At 41.5% G+C, this 19,593-nt stretch overlaps 1 protein-coding gene across 1 annotated transcript in view; it reads right to left on the minus strand.

Annotated features, from left to right (window-relative positions):
• Positions 1–19,593, minus strand: part of LOC137912719 (neural-cadherin-like) — a 73,914-nt gene that overhangs the window by 8,691 nt on the left and 45,630 nt on the right. The window contains exons 19-31 of the mRNA XM_068756853.1: positions 19,278–19,371; positions 18,451–18,635; positions 16,464–16,693; positions 15,753–16,030; positions 13,546–13,760; positions 11,057–11,184; positions 10,767–10,894; positions 8,749–8,872; positions 5,662–5,845; positions 5,224–5,390; positions 2,845–3,109; positions 1,573–1,756; positions 190–440 (exon numbers count right to left, since the gene is read on the minus strand). Of these exons, the coding sequence (XP_068612954.1) occupies positions 190–440; positions 1,573–1,756; positions 2,845–3,109; positions 5,224–5,390; positions 5,662–5,845; positions 8,749–8,872; positions 10,767–10,894; positions 11,057–11,184; positions 13,546–13,760; positions 15,753–16,030; positions 16,464–16,693; positions 18,451–18,635; positions 19,278–19,371 (2,433 nt within the window). The remainder of the gene's footprint in view (positions 1–189; positions 441–1,572; positions 1,757–2,844; positions 3,110–5,223; positions 5,391–5,661; positions 5,846–8,748; positions 8,873–10,766; positions 10,895–11,056; positions 11,185–13,545; positions 13,761–15,752; positions 16,031–16,463; positions 16,694–18,450; positions 18,636–19,277; positions 19,372–19,593) is intronic.

Here is a 19,593-nt window from a genome sequence, read left to right on the forward strand (position 1 = left end):
AATAAATCAGTGAGTGTTACAGATAAAACAGAGATGAAACAGTAATTATATCATGAAGGTGACAAATATAACAGGATGTGCACATGATGGGGAATAAAAACAAAAGACATGCAGGACATTAAATGGTGCATGAAAAGAGATGATTGGTGGTTTACCACAGGTAGAAGAGGACATAGTCGACATAGCTACCTAGAAAGGCCATGACACAAATGCTGATGGCGAACATGGAGCTGAGGCTGAGGCTGTTGCCATCCTCGTTGTGGAACATGGCGAGATTCACTTCACAGTGGCGTCCCCGGTAGCCCTCGCTGCAGTGGCACGTGTAGCGGGAAGGAGAGTGAGCCACGCAGGTGCCATGGCGGCACGGCCGGCTGGCACACAGCGTGTAGATGCACACTTTACCCAAGGAGTTCTCTTTGGTCATGTGACCTGGGGGACATCTGCGCAGAGAAGAGACAGCAATATAAAACAAAGACAAGAGACACGTGGGAAGCTGTCAGATAAAAGGACGAGGGACTTGCACTGTGCCATGAAGCCTAAGCTGACAGTGTAAGACCAAATCCCTAAGGAGTAACGCCTCTGCTTTCAGATTCAAAGATATGCTCCTTAAAGACTGTCATGTTGAGAAGAGAGTGAGGAAAAGAAGCCAACCAAGGTAGGATCGGATTTCTACGAGTCGTCCCTATATATCTATTTCAATATCAAAACCTTGCCCGAGTTCATTCCACACCCGCCCCCGCTGCTGCTGCAATCACAAAATAGGGCTATCCAACCACAGGAACACGGCTCACCCTGGTTCTGGTATTGAGTGCGCAGTCAGGATAGTTAGTGATCCTGCAGAGTTTAAACGGCAGGTGAGACGCACACGCAGTTCCTGCTGCCACGCCACACACCCTGTTCTCTCATGCTGACACTCAAATAGACGGTGGAACTGGGCTGAACTCTGCCCAGCCGCCATCTGGAGGATGCTTTCATTTGAAATGTGTCGCTATATATTATATTATACATATAATATATATATTTTTTTTTTTTATTCCTTTTCATCCACAAGGAAATGCTAATGAGTTTAACACAAAAATCGATGAAAAATAAATATTGGAATTCATATAACAATCTATATCAGGGTGGAAGCTTTTTAGCGTTCTGCCGGATTTTGAATAAATGCTCCAAAATCTGATGTTCTTTTCACTCCGACCGGATACGGAGACGATTCGTCCTCGTCTGTTTTTGAGGTCGGTGGCGTAAACTCGATCCATTCCGTTTGGTGTTGTTTTGCTGCCCGCTCGCTCCACGGAGGCAGACTGTCTCTCCGTTAGAATCAAAACATTCAACTGCGGAAGTATGTAGGTATGTCTCCGCCCTTCAGAGTGTAACCCGTTCAATGATTGGCTAACAATACGACGGACAGAAGCGACCGCTGATCAGATCGCTGGAAGGTCTACCTCTAGCTTGTTAGTGGCATTATCAAGGCTACATCTCTAAATGTATGCATATCAATGTGTACAGAAAGTGCTTGCATACAATAAGGCCTCATTAACAGGCTGTGTTTTCTGCTCTGCATGTTTGCAGCACCTGCACTCATGGTGTCTCCAGAGGTCCATGCAGACTAAGGGAGGGGAGCAGTGCTGCTTCCCGCAGGCGTCTGAAGAGCAGCCAAAGGACACGCCTTGCAAAGTGACCACCTGGTGATCCTCTGAAGTCCCTTCCCGATCCAGAGGGATGGAACGACCGTTAAATCTCAAATCTCGCAAACAGCCTGGTGTAGAAAGGCAGAGAGATAGAGAAGAGAACATTAGTTTATTGAATGGCAACATACACTCTAAGACGTGTCCTCCGGCAACTTCATTTGTGAAGGCGTATTTACACCATTGCAGGTGTGTAAACTCCAGTACACAACCTCATTGACACGCCCATACTCTTGTGCATTCAAACAGCCAAACAGCCTGAGGCTAAGCTGTCGGCATGGGCTTCTTTTTTGCAGGATATTTTCCCCTGCTGGTTTGTTTGCCCAGTCTGTGTGCAGCATGATGTCTAATACATCATTGAAATACAGATCAGTCCCCATCGACTCCCTGTCTCTCATTGCTCCAAACTAAGGGATCAAAAAACCTTTGGACCAAAGTGGAAAGTGAAAAAAAAAAAAAGAAGTGAAGGGTAAAGATAACCACTGAATCACCATATTTTTTAACAGGGATACAAGTTAATTGTGAGTCTCCAGAAATGATTTACAGACAACTGTTGCTTTTTTGCTGATGAACATAGTTAGAGTACGAGACAAACCAGTGGAGCACGGTGTGTTCTGCCTAAAGGTAGCTGCAGCACACTGCTTTTTATTGGGCCATGGTTACATGGAATGGATTGCCAGGGTTTCTGTTGGACAATAATAGAAAATGTTTTCAAAAGAAATTTAAACCTTTTTTTCTTTGCACAATGGACATGAAATGGAAACAGTATTGATACAATTGCAGTAGGTCCAATGATGAATGTTGATAATTTTGTAAGATGATTTGTATCAGACAGCTATTGTTTGGTGAATGAGTGTAAATGTATAAGCACTTATTTTGTTCATTTATTTTTATTGCATTGGACTGTTTATTATATGTCCTGTCTGTGTGTGTGTGTGGCGTGAAGGGTGTAAGATTAATGTAGAGGAGACCCCAGGAAGAAGAGCAAATGAAATATCAGTTGCTAATGGGGATCTTTATAAATGAGAAAATGAGTCCACTCATTTGCGTGCTGAACATCCATTTATTAACGGCCCTGTTTATTTATGCACGTCTTCTATTCATCTAAATATTCATTCATCCAGCGTGGATCTATCAAAACAGAAAAATGTTCACCTACCCAGGAAGCTCCGGTTGTGTCCTGAGGGAAAAGAGTTTCCAAGCATCACCATGCTAGGGTCAATAATAATCTCCTGACTCCGCCCCGGCGACGCGGTGATCTCTCGTCTCCCTCCGCCTCCGTCCAGCCGCAGTGTGAACTCTCTGCCGTACCGATCCAGCTCCACCTCGTGCCACTCGCCATCATTGAGGTGATGGTGGGACAGCGTCATGTTGTAGTCGTCATCTCCGAGGTTGTAGAAAACAGCCAGCAGACCCTGAATAACCTGACATCAACAGGAGCGGTTATATATAGATAGGACACAAATTGCAAGCATATACATATACACACACACACACAACATCCAGGAAATAATTGTATAATTGATATCACCTCTGTCAAGGAGGCCATGTTTTTACTGATGTCCTTGTTTGGTTTCCGCCTCATGTGTTTGTGAGCAGGATTATTCTTGAGGGCAGAAAACCCCTGCTAAATGTAGGTGTCGGTAATAAAGAAAATGTGTGACATGATGCAAAAACTACTGAAACCATTTCCATGAAGACATTGCTGTCATGGCTACTTACCTTTAGGATAAACTCATCAACTTTAATCCAAGGTGCTTGAAACAGAATTTAAATTTTGAGATTGATATGATGATGATTACTCATGATAATGGAGTGATTGTAGATTAAAATCGTAACTCTTTCCTTCCTGCTAAATCTGACTGACCTGAGAAGAGTTTCTTTACAGCAGGCATAAAATACATGACGTCTGAGGTGTGATCTTCAAATTGTGAATGTAAGTGTAAATGTAACACTTGTAGTTCATAATGTACAACTCTTGTAGTTCATAATGTTGATTTGTCATCAGTTACAAAAACAGTGCTTGACTTCATCTAGAATTCAAGTCTAAAAATCATTCCGTGTAGACAAAATAAAGAAACATGTGATAACAGACAGTGAAGCCTAGTTCAGACTTTTTGGATTGTGATATTTAATTACTTCAACTAAAAACACTGTGGTGAATCTTCCGGAAGAATATAATGTGAAATTTTTAAACGGTAAAAATTAATTTAGCGAAATTGCAGCTGTGCCGTACAACATTAATATAGTCAACCCAAAGGGAAGAATTTGAGAAACAACAGTTATTTTCAGGAGTCAAGGATAAGTGAACACAGATGGGCTCGACCAATGAGGGGCTTCCGTAACTACAGCTTGTACTTGTCCAAGGCGTAATTGAAAACAGTGGGGCAAGATAATTCCCATTCAGAATAAACTGCGTTGGCTATTGCACCCTTAGCATGGGCACACGCACACACACACACACAATAAGAATGGCCATTAATCACGGTCACCATTAAATATAAAACGGTGAATTTCCACAGAATGTTTCACACTCAAATCACAACTGGTTTCTTTGCATTTGCATGTAGCACCACACACAGATGCATGCTATTTATACACACCTGGCCTCTCTGGTAACCTTTATGTGAGAGTGTACTTATTTGTTCAGTGTGCACTTCATCCCAAATCTAGCCTTAAGAAAGGAAGAGGAGTGAGACACTTCTTTATATTGAAGCTTGTTGTCGACAAACACCCCCGGCTTGTTCCCCAGCGCTTTGAGACTACCGGGCTGTTATTGCCCGTGCTGTGTAAAGACCTATTTGTGGAACGATAGACAGGACCTATGCTATCCAGCAAACAACAAGATGTCCTGAGCCCAGTGAAGTGGAATATACCACAACGGAGACGGGTTCACTGCAAATGGCTGGCCTGTGTCAAACATAGCCATTTACATCCAGGGGTTGCTCACACTTGACCTGCCAAATCGCCAAGACTAAGGATTTTGACAAGAAGCAATTGCATTCAGGAATGTCTCAGACAGGACAACGTGAAGGAGAGTTGTCTCCAGGAGCACCACTTCACTCTCACTGTGGCAATGTGAGCAGCACGCATGCAGACATGACTGTGCTCACCACTTGAAGCTCACTATTAAAACGTTCACACACAAGGGAGCTGCCCTTTACTTTCGAACACGCTGACCTGGAATTACAATACACAAATCTGCTTTCTTGAAATACTGAACTGTTGATTATTGTTGAAACATAAGCAGAGATAACAAAAAAAACAACCTCAATAAAGGATGCCTTTTTTTTTTTTTTTTAACAGCAGCCTCTCAATAGTAGCATTTTAAAGACGTGTTGAAAGCACATGCCGAGAACATAAATGTCAATCACCAGCCCCCTCTGTATCCACCCCTACATCCCCAACCCTGATATTACTCGCTCTTAGCCTGACAAGCATTCACAGCATTCATTATTGGGGCTTAACCATTTCTTCGTCCTGCAAAACACAACAGAGACTTCAGAGTAGAAGGAAGTGACCTCCAGCCATGACTCACCTCCAAGCGTAGGTACTCATTTTGCTCCTGGGAAAGCAGGCTGAGGAGGACACCAGCGGCAGCCCGTGTCCGGACCCCAACCTGGACCCTCGTCTGCCGTGCAGGCAACGACCACAGAAGCTGGAATTGAACGAGGCTGCGGCCATCAAAGGAGAACTCCGGAGCCGCTTGTCAATCAAAAGCACACAAGACATGTTCAATTAATTCAGCTGTCATGTGGGGAATTCAAGTGGAAATCAAAGCTGGGAAATGCAGTTCTGCAAAAGCACTTTGTGGAAGGCAAGGCTATCTTCCAGCAGCATAGTGGGGTTTAGGAATGCAGAATTTCCCACAGTTCCCATGAAGAATACACTTTATGAGGCTTAAAATCCCACCGAGAGCTCATTGCACTTCCCCTCATAACCTTGTGGTCAAGAAAAAGTAATTTTAAATGTTTACCTTGATCACACCGAGGCCCCGTAAACCCCGGTTCACACAGGCAGCTGAAGGAACTCCACCCGCCACGACAGCGCCCCTTCTTACCACAGGAGGGACGCTGGTCCGAATTGGTGCAATAGTCATCAATAAGAGAGCAGCCTGGCACAGCATTAGAGGATTCAGCAGGGGAAGCGAGGTCATATAGCTGAATGGAAGAAGAAGAAAAATCCGTAAAAGGAGGAACATAAAATGGTTCTGTTCCTACATTGAGAGTAGATGGGTGAAGGAAATGTGATTGCAGTTTGAAAAAGAACATTTGATCTGATAATAAATGCAAAATATTATAAATTAAAGCCCGATTACTGTTTCATGCATATCTCACGTTGATTGATCGCTTCTTAAAAGTACCATCAATAAGAAAAATTGCAATTCTATGCGCATTATGGACATCTACTTCACGGTTAGAGAAATAAAAAAAACAGAAGTGAATACTACACACGACTCTGTTAAAATGAAAATAATGTGGCAAGTGTAATAACTCCATTAAGTTCCAATAAATCAATGTAAAATGCAGCTCATAACAGTCTGGCGGTTGGTTAGGTGCCATTAAACAGCACAAGCCTTTTAATAGCATAGTGCAGTAATCTTAGTCTTTTTAATAGTTTATATATTCTTTATATACCCTTTTACACAACTTACTCAACTTATAATTTATGTGTATATTTTCACTTTATGCAGCTTTATTTTTCCTTTTATATTTCTGCTCTGCCATATGTAAAAGAAAATAGTCTACCCTTCAGCGGGATATTAAGCCATTAAAAAGGAATTCTAGGTGTATGAAATATTATGCAAGCTGTCTATAAAATGGACACACTTATGGGGTAGATTTTATAAAATACACAATCAGATATAAGTATCTACCTAAATATAAACACATTCAAATCAAGGAAAAATGTTTTAATGTATGTACAGTATATTACTGCTATACAAAAAGTTGGATTACAGGGATCGGATGTTTTGACCAAGTCCAAAAGTAATATCTTCCATCTCAGATTACTGTATAAATGAAGTCGATCCCTTTATTAATGGCAGTTTTGTCTTTCTCGAGTCATTTTTACAGCCCACCAAAAACACCCTAAACCAGTATTTATCTTGTTTTGTTCAGTGGAGCTCTTTCAGATGGCCGAGGCACACGACTTAAAAATGAAAATGCATTTTTGTCATAAAACCTGCCTCCGTAACTCTGTAGACGCTTTTCCAAAATGTATCCACAGAGGAACACTTTCAGAAAATATGAAAGCAGCTTGCCGTTTATGCTTCCACTGGACCTCCAGCAGGCTGGATGATTACAGCATTTTGTCTTTGAAGCCGGAGTACAGAGGAAAACAGGTGACATGCTTCCACCTGAATCCTCTCCATGAAGGAGAGCTGGTCATTAGCCAGCACTGTCTGCAGATCCTTCCCCATTCTTCCCAGTGTTATTGTGAAAATAGCTTGCACTTTTCATTTTGCTTTAGTATTCAGCATGGTCTTTTTGAATAACTAAATATAATTTAAATCCTGGCAAGTAATAGCCTTGTATGCTTCAAGGATTTATATCTCCCTCTCTCTATTGTGGTGAGGCATTTTGGGAATTCCACACCAACAAAATAATTGATTTGTTAATTTGACTTTACTGATTAAAGTTGTCCTTAAGGTTCTGGAAGCTCCAAAGGATCATCTTGATGTAAACAGTAGGTAGGTTTTCACCAGCCGGCAGCTGCCTAATTTGAGCTCCTGTATAATAATCCCTCGCTGACATGAGGGATCGCATATGTAGAGTTCATATTTTTTTAATTGTTATTTTTCCTCTCCCCAAATAAATTATCGCACTCCAAAAATATTGTTCAATTGGAACAAATATCTGGCTTATCTGAATGTTTGTTGTTGCTGCATTTGTGTGTGCTGATGTTTAGATAAGGAATTAGACTGTTTATTAAAACCTGATAATAATTAATAATAATATTTTCAGCTCAGTAGTTTTTAGATTTGTTTTTAGATAAATAAAAATCCACTTCTAAAATTTAACTCTGATTTGTAATCATTTACAGGAGGCATTTCATTTCTGCATTTATACATATGAATACACAGCAAATATATATGAAAATAAAAGGTGAATGACAAGTGATTTTGATTCATTTATTTAAATCTCTATTTAAAATGTTGAAAATTAGTACGAGGAAGGCATTGACCTCAAGATTTGTGTTTGACCTCATGACAACAGTTATTTAAAGAGAAAACCACTGAATATACACAAAATCTACAAGAAAATAAAATCTAAAGCATTCCATTAAAATTGCAAGAGATCCAGTATGTCTGCCCTCTTCCCCTGAAAACTAGAAGCAGAGGTTTACCAGACTGAAGAAATTAGTTTAGTTCACATTTTTATGGAACAAAGTATAAAATATTAACAGTTTTGCAGTAATATGTAATAGCACAATTAATATTCCACAAAACGTATCTGCACCTGTTTTAATATTCTTTCTCTTGCCTTTAAGATACAAAATTATTATTAAACTCAAACAGGCAAAACAAATACCAAGCTAGGCACAGCAAAATGGGAAAAGTCCAATAACCTCTTGGTCTTTAAATTTGCATGGAGAATCGGTTGTCCATAAAAATGTGACATCCTTGAAGAAAAACATAATAAATTGCTCTATTGGGCTGAATAAAATGTGAAAGAGCCACTTGTGATGGGAGGAACCCAAAGAGAACATACAAAAAAAAACCAGAACATTGTTGCTGAGAGGTGACAGTGCTAACTGCTACGCCACCTCACACCCCATTTTGTTCATCGGTCGAAGAAGGAGGGAAACAGCATGGAGAGTAGGATAAGAAAAGATCCGCGTGGACTACAGAGACTCAAATAGAGGTAACATTTACATTCCTCAGGCTTCCTATTGTAGCCTTGAGGACAAATATAAATTCATATTGAAGTGAAGTCCTCCTTTATCTGAAATATAGCGCCTGTCCTCTGAACAGATAAAGAACGAAGGCCTATACAACATAGCGATCGATTCATATGCAGGCGATGCAAAGCTAGCCGTTTCTGCATGCTCCTCACAGTACCTTGGTATCCACAAGCAGGTTCCTCATGCATCCGGAAAAGCGCTTGTGCTGCAGCTGTGGGTATTCATATGATATGTTCTCATAGACACCTCCCAGCTGCATTACATGAGTTCCATTTAGATACCTGCAAACAAAAACGTACTCTCAGAACACGAACGATAAGGGATGAATGCACGTCAGTGACAAGCAAACAATCGCGGGTTCTCTGGGGTTATAATTCACAACACGCACCTTTCAATATAAAGAAACGCATAATGCAAACAGAAGAACAGGAACAGCATATAATCTGTCGAGGTTTAATTCACGCTTGCATTCTTTCCTCTCTGAGGCTGTCCCAATGTTTGCCGCTTTGTGATACTACGGTATCTTATCCATGCTGTTCTTAAACAGTGAAAAAGTAATGCATAGTGGGTGAATTGATTTTTGGTTGAATCAATCCAAACCCAAACTGATTTAGCTCAAGTCGGTTGTTTCCGCGAGCGGCGTGGAAACGATCGTCTGGCTTTTGCCCGTTAACTATCGCATTATGTTTATGATGATGTAAATACCTAATCAGTCGAAAGTCAAATGCAGCAACTGCAGTCAACCGTTCTGGAAGCCTCTTAAAATGCTGAAGTTATTAAAATGAATTAGAGCTGCAAAGCCCTCAGGTAGATTGTTACACTTCACAAACTCATTGCATAATTACACACAAAAACAATAAGCGTGGCAGTAAGCCAAGCCCACAGTGGGGCAAACAGACTCGGCTGGGGCAAAGCTAATATTGGGCATGTGCAGAAACACACTCCGAACAGATGGGTTGACCATTTTAAGAATAAGCGTAAAAATTATAGCATTGCATATAACGTTTAGTAATATAATAATGTCCCTGGGGAAAGGACAGTTCAGTATGTTGAGAAACTGAACAAACAAAGTGTGAAAAAGTCAGCATAAACGTTTTATACACCGACGATGAACTGTGAGACAAGAGCCTATTGCTTATTAGAGCAGAAACCGAAACTGACTCTGCTCCAGGCAGGTGTTGCTGATTCTTGGGACGAGCCTAAGAGTTGTAGCAATGAATTAGATGTTTGAAAATCTGTCAACATTAAATGAGTCTGCAACATTTGTGGTGATCAGTTAATAATTCAAGTTAATCACCAAGCAAAATACGACAGAACAATATTGGGCTCTTAATGATTCAGACTTTGCTGCGTTCTCCGTTTTAGACCATGTTGAACTCGATATCTCGAAATATCTCTATTGTTTGACCGCGACACTCTCAATAATAGGTAAATATAATAAATGTACAATATCATCATGCCAGCACATAAGCAAAATATCCCTTTTCTCTTTCACCAAGTTGCAAACTGCTGCCCGTTTGTCTGCAAAGGAGACCTTTGAAGGGTGAGAGCTCTGCAAACCAAATAAAAGCCTAAAATAACCAGTGGAGATTTTTTTCAAATGGCAACGTTTTGGCACAGAACAGGTCAAAACAAGCATTTACTCATTTGCTTCTTCTTAAAAACCTAACAAATTGCCACAGTATGAGTACGAGCAGTATTTTTTTAAGCACAAACCTCTCATGTCTTCCAGATTCCCCCTACTCCTGAAATGGGCTCATTCCTGTCAACTGCGCTTCTGTGATCACCTGCAGCTCATCTCCCAATCAGCTCTCACACCACAGATACTCTGCTCAGTCCTCATGTCTCTGCCAGATTGTCAGCGACTCGTTCCTCCTCCCCAGCTCTCCTGTTCTGATTTTGATTCATGTGTACCAAGCCTGCCCGTCTTTTAGATTGCGTGTGTTTGCTTGCCCCTGTGCTGATTTGTCTCCTGGTCACCTGAGTTTGATTTGACATTAAAGTTACGTCACTGGATTCCTTTCTCCTGTCGTGCTTTTGGGCTCTCCCTGTCTGCGCAGTGACATAAATAACATGTATTTACCTCTGAGAGGCCTGGGATAATCATTGGCTCCCTTTAGGACTATACATGGCGCATTGTCTCTCGGATTTGTCACAATTAATTATGAATCTTACTTGTCCCTGTTGGGTGTGACCCCCCGGATTTCACAGGATGAGCGGTCCTCTGTCATTGCCCATGAGTCAACACCTTCTGTTTCCATGATGATCGCGCTGGAGCATCGATCGAGAGTGAAGCGCACTTCCTTTAAATTGGCAGGACAGCAGAAAGAGATCATTGCCGCTGCAAATCATGTGACTGCGCGAGTATACTAGAGCCAGACACAAAAAATTGCAATGTCTATGAAGGGCCGAACTAATTTTTGTCGGACTCGTTCATACACTCCATGTAAATACGCTTGTCTTACTTTGCTGTTGCTCTTCACATCAAGGCGATGCCAGCGTCTATCAGCAACCCCGATACTATTTGTTAACTGGAGAACCAAGGTACCAGAACCATGATTAATTTTCAGACTGGGCGTCCCACCAATCAGCTCTGATGGAAAGATTGTGAGGGAACAAAAAGATCATTATTGATAAATTATTTATTTTTTTAACACATATGCCGGCAAAATTGGGGAAAAAATTTAATTACAATGTCGGTTCACTTGAATTACTTTTCACAGTGAGCTGTGTGAATTCTTATGAAATTAGGTGCTTGTTTTTAACATGTCATTATATATAAATGATACAAAAGAAGATAAATTAATTACAAAAATACTTATTATATTCTCATGGACTTTGGTGGGATGTTTGGAAAAATGACGGGGACAGATTTGGGTTTGGGAATTCTTCTCCACCTTCTTTTAGATTGTGATGCTTTCTCTTTTGGGTTTTTTTCTCGACATATCCAACGTGCATAAACTACCCGATTTTGATTTGACTTGTTGGGTTAGACATGCAGCAAAGTACAGTACATCTTGTTATGAAGGACTTTTTTGAGCTTTGAAAACAATAATAAAAGCATCTTACATGCAAACGTACAAGGGCATCCTATAAAGTAAGTAAAATGTCATAAAAATCCCCAAACTCAATGATTTATACAATGAAAAAACAAAAAGAGAAAGACGAACACAGTAGGAGACCCAGCGTGTCACTGCCTCGTAGCAGCAACACATGTGAACATCACAAGACAGATTCCCTTTTGATTGTTCATGAAATTAAAGTAAAGAGAAACAATGATAAAATATTTATGAAAGAATAATAAGAGTGATAATAAAAAATGCACATTTTAAAATGGAGGATGAATGGATTTCCAGGTTTTTTTCAGCACTTGTAAATTTATGACGTCTTAAGGGAAACTTGTTTTCCACTTTAAAATAAGGCCTCAAAGAGCATTAATAAACTATTAATCATGATTATGTAATATTAACTCAGCATCCTTCTGTCAAGTGTGACTTAAAGTTCCTCTCCAGTCAAACCTATGCTTATCTTCTTGCTACATGTTCAAGCATCACTGTAAAGATGTGCCAAATTTGATTCAATATTCATCAATACAATTCTAGATTTTCTCTGCGCTGACTGAAAAACTCATTTTCAGATACCCATCAGCAAAAAGTTAACACTTTTCAACTATTTGAGATACCAATCCCGATCAATTATTTATCACACACAGGTGCAATGTGGAAAGGTGGAGCATTGAAGCACACTTAGAGCAGACTTTACAGTGACATCACACACACCCAGCTGCAGCAGTTATTAAACAAACATTAAAATATTCTCACCAGGATTCATTATGGAATTTAAGTGAGGGAGAAGTATGGGGTTCCATTTTTAGGATTTTGTCGTAACTTTCTTTCTGCAAGCCACAAATGGATAATTTTGCATGGAGGGGATCTTGAAGAGATAAATGTTCTTAACATTATAATATGGTTCACATCACTATTTATTCTGCATTTATTTATAAATGGTTAATTATGACAAAGTAATTCTAATAAAACCGTCATTTATGGGTAAAGACTGATGAACAAGCGCAGCTGTACATGAGATCCATTGAGTTTGTCCGTTGATCACAACCTTATGATATGTTGAACGACATTTAAATAGACAAATAACATTGTTATTTCTAATGTGCAAATGTGTTTTCATACGTTTGCAAAACCATTGTTGTTAATGTTTAGTACTTTACAAATTCCGTGGCGGTATTGCATATAGCAAAGGGTGTCTAATATTCATATATTATTATATATTCAGTTGTTAATGTAGAGTACGTTGCTCTAATACTTTTAATAATAACCTGGATTGCTTTACAGCATTGTGTAATTTGAATTTAATTAGCCAACCAAATAAACAAATGTAAACAAAAAGACCATTGATAGTATTCGTGATCACAATTAGTGATGAGGCTGGGTTTTGCTTTTGGTCTTTGTGCCTTTAGTTTACACAAAAATCTATATCTTGCACAATCTGTGCTCTTCACAATCTCCTTTTCAGCTTGCTAACATTTTTTTTATTATACTTCTTTACTGGTGTATTGAAGGTCATTCTTTTGTGTGAGCAACAATAAACCCTGCTCATGTGTTTCCTTGAGAACTGAATGTCTACCATCCAAGGGCGTCTACGAAGAAGATGAACCACTGGTTGGATAATGAGGCAGGGGACAAATAAAACAATCCTACATGGCATACAACAAAGTAGTATGAAGACATTAAAATAGTCAAACTAGTTTGCCAGTGTAGCACAACTTTATGTAAATACTCAGCAGAGAGAAAGCTGATCTCCCTCAGCAGTGCAATAATGAAGAAATGTCCCTCTTCTGTCTGATTGGCTACCACCCAGTAATTAAGCACATGAAATTAAGAGCAGTTAAGGCCCACAGGCATTTTGGCACACCTAATTATCCAGACTCATTATTTACCTATGGCCATGTAGTCTTCGGCATCCCCAGGCAGGAGCGTGGCCAACGGGCCGGCATACAGCAGCAGTGCATCGTCCTCCTCGGTCTTAAACTCCAGTGAAAGATGGCTATCAAAGCACGGCTTTATGGGGGGAAACCAGGCATAGCCGTTGCCAAGGAAACTGATTCCAGTCTGCTGACAATCAGGCCCATCAAACTGTGGGGGGCAGTGACATCTGTAGCGCCATAGAGAAAGGAAAAAGTGCAGAAAGTCAAGCTAAAACACAGGGAAAGAAAGAATCAGTGTCATTGGTGTATCTTAACGCAGTCCAATCTCTTGATTCCGTGCACAGGGACGGACGTGACAATCGTTTTGATTCGCTCTGGAAAAGTCTTTGATGTTAACATCCTGACGTTTCACGGACAGTTAAGAGAGCACTTTTACTCGTATCAATCAATTCCTCGCATGAACCATCAGGCCCTGAATATTCAATTCTACTTTAAATCAATTAGCTATGAGCACAACATTAGTCCGGTCTATTCTTTATCTATCACAGCTCCCTGAGCGGAACCCTCTGGAGACTACTCCTGCGCCTCAAATCACATCTCCTTTGTTAAGAGTTAACTAATTATATTTCGCTCACTTTCCTATATGCAGTACCGCCACGGAATTCCTGGATTTGATTCTCAAGCGTCTTTTTCACCTCCTTTTCATTCTTAAGGTAATACAATGTCCGGATGATATCGGCGTAATTAAGTTCTTCTCGCAGTGAGATGTCTACTTTGATTAGCGCACGCCTGTTAAGGATAACTGCTCTTACAGAAACTGTTCTTGAGGCCCGAATAAAAAGATAAATAAAAAAGAATCGTACGAAAGCTCTGTACAAGAACAGGCGTGTGCAGTGATGAAACAAAGTCCACTCCATCGCTGAGATGTTTAGGATGAAGGGGGACCGGTTGATCTCTTCCTGTTCCCTCCACTGCAGGCATGTGAGACAAGCTGGCATTACTGATAATGTCAAAGCCATCTATTTTCATGCAGTGTCTGAGGAAATCTGTGTGTACTGAGGCTGTTAGGAGCTGTTTCTTTCCATCACTGTTTATTCTGCAGAGGGGCAACACATGTCAGGAATACTGATCCATACGGAGCGAAAGAGACGGCTTAGGTAGAGTGTAGCTTTATGCATACATAATCACACACCAAGCAACTCACTCTTTCACTGCTCTTTTCATATTTCTCCTGAGAGCCATGCCAACTCAAATCAAGAAGGACGGGACTTTCTCTTCTGACTGACAATATCTGATCAACCACCAACTGAGGTGGCCTGTTAAACTCCTTTGGGAAAGGGAATAATGTGTGTTCCTATCACACACGATGGGACATATAAAGCATATGAGGAGATATTCTTCACATTGAACAAGGGGTTTTTTCAACGGTGTGGATATAAACTGCAGCAGAGCCTATTTTATATATAAAAGCAAAAAAAACAAAAACTGTTCTGTATATCCTCTAATAATAGTCTGCCTTTGAATGTCTTGTATGTTCATATATATGTCATGAAATGAGATTTGGAGTAGTTGCGAGGATTGGGGGGGGGGGCAGAGCTGCACTAATCCCTTTGCCCTATATTTATTTAATCTGCGCATTAGTCTGTACATGAAATGAAATATGTTCCGTTTCCCCTGTGACATCCATGGAGACCTTTGGAACGCCATTATAATGTCTATATTTGTATCGATATTTATGGTTTATGTGTAGAGTTTCAACATGAAATTCATGCGTGCTTTTTTTTCCATCACTACTGTTAATTCCTGCAAGACAGGGTGCTAGAATTGTAAAATACATGTCGGTACATCCAACAGACTAATTAAAGATGCACTTTGATATGTGTACATGCACATACTGTACTTGTCCCTTGAGGGGTCTCCACACCAAATCAACATTCTCCACTTCACCCTGTCCTTTGCATCATCCTCCCAAACACCAGCCACTCTCATGTCCTCCCTCGCTACGTCCATGTATCTAGTCCTAAGTCGTCCTCTAGCCCTGTTCCCTGGCAGTTCCATCCTCAACATGTACATAAAGAAATGGGCTCAATTTTTTTTTTTTCATATGGGATAGTTTGCTAAATTTCCCGAAGTGTCACTCTTAAGTCTAACAGGACAAAAGCATCGACTGCAGCACATCAGGAAACTCCTATTCCTGATTCTGCAGATGAGCCTCTCACCTGTAGCCGTTCTGTGTGTTGAGACAGGTTCCACCATTAAGGCAGGGGTTGCTGGAGTAGGTGGAGCAGGGTAGGTGCATCATTTCCCTGGCAGCGCACTCACACACAGCTGAAGACGCCAGCTTTACTGAGACCAGGGAGAAAGCACCCGAGTCCACCAGGGTGGGGGAGTCACTGACGCTTAGCTTCGTGGAGCAGCCACCGGATCTCTTGCAGTCTGTGTGCACACACTCGTCCACCTGCACCTGGTCTACGTGGACGCGGAGTAGCGACTGCAACTACAGAGAGTCAGAAAAGTGAAAGAAGGGAGGGAAAATGGGATTACAGTTATCGTCAGAGACGATTTGCAACTCCAGTGTTGGCGGTGAGGGGGGCGATCAAAGATGAAGGAGAAACAAAAACTGCATAAAGCCTTTTAATACCCTTCAAGTGCAAATGAACGAGACATACTGTAGTAGGAAATGATGGAGGAATCAAAATAATAGAAAAATGTAAGAAAGAAAGTTATTTGGAAAGGAAAGGCAGTGTGGAGAAAGAATGAATGATGGAGACATAGATACATGACAAGGCCAAGCAGAAAACAGTCAGAAAAACGGGGTTAAAAATAAAGAGGCAGCTAAAAAGCTGTTATCTCTTCCCCTGTCGTTCCCAGGTGTGTCGCTTTATATGTGAGCATTGATTTCTATCTACCACACACAATGCTATACATACCTGCTCTTTATTTGCAGCGAGGACAGCATGCAGTGTCACTGGGTGCAGGTAGCCGCCATCAGTTAGCACATAGAAATGGATGTCCACGGTTTTCTCCTCTCGGTCTGCTATGCTGAAGATATTGATATTCCCCGTTCTGACGGACAGGGTCTCAGACAGGAAGTCCCAGAACATCTCCAGCCGGCTCGTCCCCTCGACGCGCGAGTCGATAAAATCTCTTGCTGTGATGCCTTCGGGACACAGAGAGAGCCGGGACTCATTGCAGTAAGAACTGGCCACTCGTCAACAACAGAGTTGATGAAAGGCTGATTCCATTAGCATGAGATGCAGCTGAATATGTCGCTGTATTGATCCATTTAATGAATCATCCGTAAAGGGGAATGAGCTGTGATGCAATCAAGTAAAACGCATTCGTTTCATCATTGGAATAAAGTTAGGGGGCTCTTGAAGAACTTCCTTGTGCAAAAATAATTAATGACCGGAAAATCAATCCTGTTTGCGGCGACACCCACCAATATTATCTGGAGAATGTGAGCAGTCATCTTTAATCTCCGAAAAGGATAACGACTCGGAGTCAGAGGCATCAACTCTGTTCACCAAATGGTTTTTAAAATGTCAAGGACTTTACCTGACACTTTGAAATTGACCTTTATAACTCTGATTTGCTCTGAGAGACTGACAGAAACAAATTACAGTGGTACCTCAGCTTACGAATTTAATCCGTTCCGGGACTAACCTCGTAACGTGAAAACTTCGTAAGTAGAGACGCATTTTGAATGTAAATGCACTAATCCGTTCCAAGCCCCGCAAAAGTATTGTAACGGTTCATGTTTTAGGAGTGTTCATTATTCCTACGCTGCAGAGAGTCCGCAAAGGCATCCAGGGAGGAGGGGCGGTGTGTGTGTGTGGGTGCCGCGGGGAGGAGGAGGGGAACGGGAGAGCTGCGTAGCTCCCGCAGCTCTCCCGTTCTCCTCCTCCTCGCGGCACCCACACACACAGAGAGTTACCCGTCGTGTGCTTATTCCAGCGTCCGACGGACGCTACATTATGATATTTTTTTAAAATATTAATCTACCTGTTAGCTGTTACTTTTTGTCCTCTTTGTTTACTGGTCCTTTGCGGTGTTTTCTGCCTCGCGTTTCTTGAAAAACTGATCCGATGACGTCTGCTTTTGCCGGCTTTTGACAATCCGTCGGAAATGTGCGAGGCAGACGTCATCATAATGAGCAATAGCCCGACTTGTCAACACTTTTTCCGGGGGACACGAGGGGGACACGAATAGCATGCTGAGATACACGCATACGCAACGGGTTGCCAGGCAGATGGCAGAGCAGCTACAAGTTTGTTTACGTTCGGGGAACTCTGGGAGCGGCGAATAGCGCTATTCGCCGCTCCCAGAGTTCACCTCGTATCCTGAAATGCTTCCGTAACAAGAGGCAATATTTTCCCATTCAGAAACTTCGTAACCTGAAAATTTCGGATGTAGGGACATTCGTAAGTCGAGGTACCACTGTACATAAAATTAAATTGAAAAAAAAAAAATAAAACTCTAACCACCCGGCAGTGTGGCTGGCTGCTTTGCAATGCTTTGAGAAGTAATGCAAGTATGAACATATCTCCTGACAGCCTATAATTTCAGCATTAACTGGATTGACAAGCTGATAATCACTCAATAAAGAGAAAGGCTTTATTCATGCTTTTGGCAGCTGCTGTTTCTTTCAGCACCGTCTCCACAAAGTGATTTAATGACAGCAGGAACATCAAAAGCTCTCCATGATTGAAGACCGAGACAGAGAGTGAAATGTAAAAATGTTTTAGATTAAATATTGGCCTGACTTATGGTTTTGGGGGGGACCACTTTGAGGCACAGAAACGATATTAGAGTTGAATTACAGCAACTATCACACACCTACAGAGCTACGGGCATCCAGTGGCTCAGGGTTTAAACCGTGTTTATGCTATCAGGTGAGTCACTGCGTCTACCAACCTGTCAAACGCAGTGAGGCAGACGACAGGATGGCCTTTTCCTCCAGCTCCCTGACATGAACTCTGACCCCCGAGATCACATCGGGCCACACCCCATCAGACACCCCGACCCTCAGCCAGTAGCTGCCGGCTGGAACGCTCTGTCGAATGGTCAGCGCTCCTGTGCTCTGATTTAGACTGAAGTATCTGAGGAAAAACAGAGCAGCTGTTCAGATCAAGAGGACCGCTTCAATCGGAGATGAGAGGGAGGGGGAAGAAAGACGAGCAGCTCTTTTTGATTGTGATGTGGCAGATGGCAGACAAACGAGTACCAATCCGTTGGTGAGCTGTACCTTGGTTTGATCTGACAAGCAGTGAATGCAAATTCATTTTGAAGAAAAGAAAAAAAGTTAAGAAACACAAACAAACAAAAAAAATAAACTGCCAAGGAGGGGGAAAAAAACAGAAGACTCTTGGGCTCCAAACAGAGCTTGATGGTTGTCATAGTAACCGTCAGAATTCGTCATTTGAACAAAGGAAATATGCAACTGGTATTTCTAATCAGATTTTGAGGGTGTGAATAATGAATAGCTGCAAAAGGTCCTGGATCTAGGCAGACTGTCTGCGTGTTTGTGTGGACTGATTCCTGAGTTACACTGAACAGTTTATTTCTTGAAAGGCAATTATTCAGTCTGTCGACAGCAGTGCTTTCAGTCTTGTTGGAAAGTGGCGCTCAAATCAGAGGCCGGTTACTTGCGTTAACACTTGTGTACTTGTACTTGTGCCGCATATTTCAAGATCAGCATATTTTCAAGCAAGAATTCTATGAATTCGCATGAGAGCCCTTACTTGGCTGCACTTGTCTCCAGAGTGTAGGTCTTGTTGTCCCAGTCATCAGGATCTGGGGCGTACACCTTCCCCAGTGCTGTATTTGCCACCCCTCCTTTTCAAAGTAAACACACATACACACACACACATTGATTCCATCTGGGCAGAATCTGCTGATGCCAACACATATATTTTCGTCCCTCTCTTCTCCTCCTGCATTCTTGTGTTCTTGTTCTACTTATTATGCTTGTAACTGTGAAGCCCCACTGCAGGACTGAATAGAGAGTGTGGATCATAAGGAAGCAGGGCTATCCTCAGTGTGGATTATGTTACCAAC

This window comes from Brachionichthys hirsutus, unplaced genomic scaffold, assembly GCF_040956055.1.
Source record: "Brachionichthys hirsutus isolate HB-005 unplaced genomic scaffold, CSIRO-AGI_Bhir_v1 contig_1405, whole genome shotgun sequence".
Taxonomy (NCBI): domain Eukaryota; kingdom Metazoa; phylum Chordata; class Actinopteri; order Lophiiformes; family Brachionichthyidae; genus Brachionichthys; species Brachionichthys hirsutus.